At 40.6% G+C, this 6,919-nt stretch overlaps 1 protein-coding gene across 5 annotated transcripts in view; it reads right to left on the bottom strand.

Moving 5' to 3' along the window:
* Positions 1–1,294: 1,294 nt before the first annotated feature.
* The window catches only part of PAK3 (p21 (RAC1) activated kinase 3), a 282,413-nt gene continuing 276,788 nt past the window's right edge, over positions 1,295–6,919 (bottom strand). For 4 of the 5 annotated variants that reach the window (XM_007466304.1, XM_007466305.1, XM_007466302.1 and 1 more), the window contains 2 exons: positions 5,273–5,410; positions 1,315–1,901 (listed from right to left, as the gene is read on the bottom strand). In XM_007466304.1, the coding sequence (XP_007466366.1) occupies positions 1,812–1,901; positions 5,273–5,410 (228 nt within the window). In that variant the 3' untranslated portion in view covers positions 1,315–1,811. Of the gene's footprint in view, positions 1,902–5,272; positions 5,411–6,919 lie in introns of all 5 variants that reach the window. The other variant, XM_007466301.1, reaches the window with a different exon arrangement.

Genomic DNA, 6,919 nt, shown 5'->3' with positions numbered 1-6,919 from the left:
ATTTTAAGGAATGGATAGATGATTATATCGACGGATGTGCCTAGGCAGAGAAGGAGAGAGGCCCATGGCATTGATTTCTTTCCCTCTCTTGCTGGATGTAGATAGGTTCTATTCAGATTCTTGACATACTACAAATCAAGAAGCCTTCTACCGCACAAACTGCTAGCTTTTCAAAGGCTTAGAGAAACAACTATGCAGAATTTATAAAATTGACAATATACTCGAAAGAGAAGCATATCCTTTTCTACGCAGACACCCTCCAGATATTTTTCTACGCTCAGAAGATTCAGGAAGTGGCAACTGTTGAATTTCTAATAAATTGATACACGGTGAAATACTAGTCAAATTTTCATATTTTTCCCAAGCCACAAAAGGAATTCAGTTGGACTAATATTTCCTGGGGTATATGATTGCAAACCCAAATGCTTTTCACTGGAGAACTTCAAGATCTTTACAAACATGTTTTTAAAATTCAAAAGCCCAAAGGGCTAAGTATGAACACACCATATCCAGAAACAGAAATTGGTGACACATAGGGAAAATGGCAACGAGTACTTAGAGCCTAATGTTGATGGGGATGTAGTTTTCACTGACCTCCCACTTCTTACAGAGTTGAGTGCTTACAATATTTCTGTTCTCCAGATCTTTAAAAAAATTTTTAACGTTATAAATCATCAAGACAAATAATTTTTACCGGCAGCAAATGTTGGTTAATGGGTCCGTTTCCTCCTGTTGTGCCTATTTTACAGTTACCTACATTCCACAAGGACAAGACAGGATTAAATTAGGTATTGTTATCTTTGTTTACTGTCCAACAAGGATTTCAGTATTGCATGCTTATATTATCTTCCTTGGAGAAAGTCCCGTCTTTGTTTAAGTATGGTTTCTCCTATCAGGATTTCCTAGGTTTAAGACCTGGACTCACCCAACTGGAGTGCCATAGTTTTGGTGTGTCTTTTTTCAGGTATCATGAAGATGAACGAGCTGGTTTATACAAATGATAAATCAACTACCTCTTAAGCATCATCATGAAAATGTGATAAGATTTCACCATTTGAACTTTTAGACATAGAGTTTTTAAAAGCCCTTCCTGAACACACATATTCCTCTCTGCTTTTGGAAAATGTCGTAAAAGAAACCTTTTCCAATACAAATGCAGAAAAACAGGTACACAAACCGAGCCACCACTATAGAAGAATAAAAAATTTCAACTCTATTAGGGCATGGACTTCCACATGTTCACACAGTACTTGCTCTGGGTTTTTTTTTTTGTTTTGTTTTGTTTTGTTTTTGTTTTGTTTTTGTTTGTTTTTGTTTTTTACTTTCTTTTTTTTTAAAAAAACGTTTTGACATCTTTTTTTTTTTTTTCTGGACATCTAATGACAATGCAAGTGAAAAACATCACATTGGGTTAGGAGTTTTGAAGGAGGTTCGAATGCAAGAGGGACTACTCTCTAACTTAAAAACAAACACAACACTATGAAGAGGGAGTGTGCATCTTTGAGAAATCTTTTTTCTTCAAAGTGAATGCACAAAATGAGGGGATTCACTACTGGCTCTTTCGCTTCACGGTAGAAGTGACCACTTTACGGCCACTTCGACATTGCTGCCCTGTTTGGGCTGCGATTCAGGCTTACAAATAAATTACATAATCTGAGGGAGTAGGAAAAAGGCTTATAAGAAGTTTCTATTCATTTGAAAGTTAAAGAATCCCCACCCCATTCAACTGTCTTTTCTTCCATCTTTCCTGCAGTGGAATTTTATTTCAGTCTTACTCATGAAGGAGATGGTGTGGGGTAAGGCTTGCAGTCCTAGCGGCTGCTGTTCTTAATCGCTTCCTTTGCAGCGATAATCAGAGGAGTCAGGCTGGAGAGAGGCTTGGCTAATTTTAAAAATGGATGCTGAAAAAGGAAAAAAAAAAAAAAGAGGAATTACTAGAATTCTTTCCTCCAACAAGTATATTACTTTACACTTTCAAGGAGTCTTTTTTTTTCATTAAGATGTATTTTGTGGATCCAATTAAACATCATTTAAAAAATAGTGCCAGCTTTTGTCCTTCAGATGTTTCCGGTCTTCGGTGTCATGAAATCTTCTAGAAGCTGACTGGCAGAGCTAGAAATTCAGAGTAGGGGTCTTGTAAAATCTCGCTGTGTTTGCAAGTCTAACTTTCTGATTTTCTTAAATCGATGAATTTATCTGGAGCAGCCCTCATCCTTAAAAATGTGTATTCTGTTGACCACTCAAGATCTTGACCCTGAAATCAATGGCCTGCTAACTGCCAAACCCAATAGTGTGTCTCCACCATTTCTTTTTTGGCCCCTCTGCAGTGCTTCAAACAAGTGAATGTCCCTTTCTTCTTTGAGATGTTCCCTTTGGGGGCCTGTGACATTCTACTGTCTCGATTCTCTTCCACACACATGCTCACTGACTACTCCCTCCCTTTCTATCTTCCTCCCTGATTTCACTTCCTCTTCCCACCTCCCAGAACTTGACTCTCATCATCTTCTTTTTCTAATTTAATTCCTTGGAGAGCTCATTCCTTTTCATGGTTCCAACCTCTCACCAAGCTTTATGGAGATGACTCCCAAATGTCCACTGTGTCACCTGATGTCTTTCCTGAATTCTGGTCCTATTTCTCCAATTGCCTGCTGGATATTTCCTTTTGAATGTCCTTCTGCCACCTTGAACTCAACATTTAAAAATGTACGTTCAAATCTACCAAACAGGGTACTCTTGTGTGATGTAAGCGACAGGGGCTTTGGAGTCAGAGCACCTAGGGTCAGTCCTCTCCTTTGCTTATCACAATGGTTAAATGAGGTAAGTGACAGCTCCTCGTAAGCTACATTGAAGCCAATCAGTGTTAGCCACTGTAGTATTATCCTCTATCACTTCTGCTTTTGCTGAACTCTGCCACTGGTTTGATATTCTGAGGTAGGTCACTTTTGTGTTCCTCTCCCTTATGTTCTACATGCAATCAGTTACCAAGTGCTTCCTTTTCAATGCCTTTTACAATTATCTCTTGCTTTCCCTAGGCCTAATCAACTTAATCCTAAATTATAACAGTAAACCCCCTATCTTCCTGCCTGCATTTTTTTCTATTGCTAATTCTTCTTGCGTACCACAAGATTCATCTTCCTGAACAAAGCTTTCATCAGGTGTGTCCCTCAGATATCTTCAGTGATTCCCCACTGCCTACAGCCCCTACCCTTTAGCCTGGTGTTCAAGGCTCTCTACGTCCTGTCTCCTGCGGCTTTCCTTACTGGAACTCTTTACTTCAGCTACACCATCTAGTTTCTGTTCCCTTGAACCCTGCCTACATGCCTTTGGTCATGTGATAATCCTTTCATCTGAAATTCCTTCCCCCTTTCCCCTCAAACTATCTAAAACTGATCTGTCTTTCAAGGCCCAGCCCAACTCTTTCCTTTTTGCAGACATTTTCTGAATGCCACAGCCCATAGAAGTACGTCTCTAATCAACCGGTGACATTTACTGTTTAAACGGCCGCCTCGGGTTGACTGAGTGGCCTCGGGTTGACTGAGTCTCTAAACAATCTTGCATTTTTTTCATGTTCCTAAGGAGACTGTGAACTTCTGAAGAGTAGGAATCGTGCCTTTAACAGATTTGTATCACCCACTGCCCTTAAGCCTTGCAAATAGAAGTTGCTCCATAAAAATCCACTTCTGTCTTTTCTCAAGCCTTCCAGTGGTGAGAATGCCATGTATCTCTCTCCTTTCTAACCTCTAAAATGGGCTAGAGTCAGAGAATGGAGTTATATGGACTTAAGGTGATATACAGATTATAGCCTATATGTGTAAAACGAGAACATGCAACAAAGTCTTCAGTTTTCTCAAAATATCATTTTGCATCAGAAATCTGACTGCTTCAGATAAAAGTATTGCTGGGGAAGGAATTAACTAGATAATTGATTCACTTACCTACATAACTGTATAGCTACCTTCGGAGAGCCTGTATCTTCACTCATCCTTGGAAGAAGACATGATAGGAGTGTGTACCAGGATGTGTATGTCGGGTGGTGGGAGGGGTGAAAAGATGTGGAAAAGAAGCATTCAAGAGTTCCAGTTTTTCATCTATAATTTGAGGCTGTATTAATGGGGGGATTAATAAAGGGCTATTTCCGATCTGACATTTTCGGACCCCATGACAGCCTGTGAAACGCTCACAGGTAGCAGAGAAGACAAGGGGTAGCTTCCCCAGTTCCTCCAAATTGGTTTATCCCAGATCTGATTTGGGTTGGGATGGGATATTTTCGCGTGGGTGTGGCTGTCTCTGGAGGGAGTTCAGAAGCAACAGGAACTTTTTGTTGTTTGGCCTGAAACCGACTGACTCTATGGTTAACACTCTGCATGACCAAGATTTATGCCTTTTGTTTAACTGGATTACGTGTTCAAAATCAGGGAGAACAAGCAGTCACTTTTCTTGGCTATTACAGATCTTTATCTTGTTCCCCAAGGAACAGTCAGTCCCCAACAGTGAAGCTATATGTGTAATCCTGGGCATGCATTGCTTTATCAATATAAATGCATTTTTCCCTCTAAATTGGTTTGTGTGGAAGAAAGCCAGACAATCCAGGGCTCACATCCACGTTCTGCCACTCAATAGCTGTGTGAGTTCTAATTTCTACATCTGCAACGCGGATAATGCCTATCCTAGAGAGTTGTAAGAATTAAGTGAGATAACGTTTGTAAAGAATTTGGTATAAAGTAGGTACTAATTACCATAATATATACTAATCCCTGAGAGCCATGAAAAGGACAAATGGTTACAGAGGCACTCACCACTGGATGGTACTCACCCAGGCAAGCAGGTGCCTGCCATTTGGCATCACAAGCAAAGGGGCTTTGACCAGTAAAGCATTAGAGTAGCAGATGCCATGGAAATAATTGCATAGTTATGTAGACAATTACCTCCGGCCAAGAGCACCTGCGTACAGCATCCAGGGGCACAAGTAAAGTTTAGAACAAAACAGCAACACCAGAGGTTCGCATTGTTATTTCCCTTGCAAAATAAGACTCCAGGAAGAATAAAAGAGAGTTACAGATTGAACTCCCAAGTTCTCAGAAGAAAGGCAACATGCCAATCAATCACGTATCAGATGCATGCCTATACTTATGTGCCTGTGGCCTCAGATCAAATGGTTAGAGCCTAACTCGAACTAGACCTCTTTTGACAGCGCTCTCTTACTGTCACACATTGACATGGAAAAGCTCAATATAATGACTCTCTCTTTGTAACTGTCCTGTTTCATTGTCACCTGTAAAAGCTCCTTGGCAGATCCTCGCCTATCCACATCCATCTCAAGACAGCGATTTAAAAAGTCACGGAATACAGCAGACAGTCTCTCAGGATTCTGGAGCTCTGGGGTTCCATTAGTGGCTATCAGATATAATGCCTATGGAAAAAAAAAAAAATTAGAAAAATCTATTCAGCATATACATATTAGGATCACGAGTTGGCATACAAGACACAAATCCAGTTTCTTCTGGTTTATATCCTGGGTCTTAAAAATTCCATTTTAGAGAATGACACTGACATATACTGCAAAGTTTCTGTAACATTTAGAAATGGTTACTCTTGGCAGTAAGGGAGGTGACAGTGAGGTGCCCCACCCCCAAAAGCTTGGAAATAAGGTTATAAGGCTGTCCTATGAGAGTTAAGCCAGAAAAAAATCCATATATAATGAATGTGTAATTAACCACCTAGGAAATGAAACCAAGGAATCTGTGACTAAAGAGCTGAGGAAACACACACACATCCAATCATGTCGACCTAAGTATAACCTCTGGAAGGCACAGTTGCCAAGGTGATTGTAATTTACCGACTGTTTATCTTGACTGGAGAATATTTGTGAGCGGACCAGGGATGAACAGACTACATTATGCAATCAGAGAAGTACAGAGAATCAGAAGATGGCAGTGCCTGGATGAGAAGTAACCCTTGGGGCCCAAGGACTCAAGTACTTTTATCCTGTGGCAGATGTATCCCTATAGATTTTAATTAGGTTCCCCATGAAAGTCTACCTATAATAAGAGAAAATATAAGAAAAGTTGACATTAATAATCCTGTATCCTACTGTAAAATAATAAGTTGCTAATATATCTCTGAGATCTTTGCTGTGGAAGGCCACCACTGAGAGATATCAACTCACGGTGTGCTGACAGAATCAAGGGCCCTGGCCTTCCAGGCCGAGAGTTGGACCCAGAACCATGGTTAATTCGCAATAGTAAACCCATATTTCAAAGGCTCCACAGCCACAAAATGCTGGCCATTCCTCATGCCTCCTCTAAGCAAACTATTCTAGAGCACTGAGTATGTATCAGGTACCATATTAAACACTGGAGATCCAAAGATGAATAACAGAATGCCCTACTTTCAAAGATGACACAATTTAGTGAAACAGAGAGACAAATAGATAGCTACCATACAGTGAGACAAGAGCTAACAGAGAAACACAGAAAGTGCTAAGTCAATGTAAGGATGAAACAATTCACACCAGAGGTCAGAGAAAGCTTCACAGAGGAGCTTGGCATTTGAACAGGGTCTTGATGGCTAAATAGGAGTTTTCCTGCAGGTATTACCACCAGGGTTATGCCTGCCTATGCGACCAGACTCCTAACTATCATGAAGACATGCTCCCTCTTGAACTTGCTTGAACTTCGCAGCAAATTATCAGCCCCCTTTTCCACCGTGGCTCCTAATATTATTATCAAAAATATTTCTATCAGGGCTTCCCTGGTGGCGCAGTGGTTGAGAGTCCGCCTGCCGATGCATGTTTTGTGACCACCTAGAAGGGTGGGATAGGGACGGTGGGAGGGAGGTGCAAGAGGGAGAGGATATGGGGATATATGTATACATATAGCTGATTCACTTTGTTATACAGCAGAAACTAACACAACACTGT

Source organism: Lipotes vexillifer, unplaced genomic scaffold (genome assembly GCF_000442215.2).
Source record: "Lipotes vexillifer unplaced genomic scaffold, Lipotes_vexillifer_v1.1 scaffold298, whole genome shotgun sequence".
Taxonomy (NCBI): domain Eukaryota; kingdom Metazoa; phylum Chordata; class Mammalia; order Artiodactyla; family Lipotidae; genus Lipotes; species Lipotes vexillifer.
Note: the sequence above shows the minus strand (reverse complement) of the source record. Positions and strands in the feature narration are given on the sequence as shown.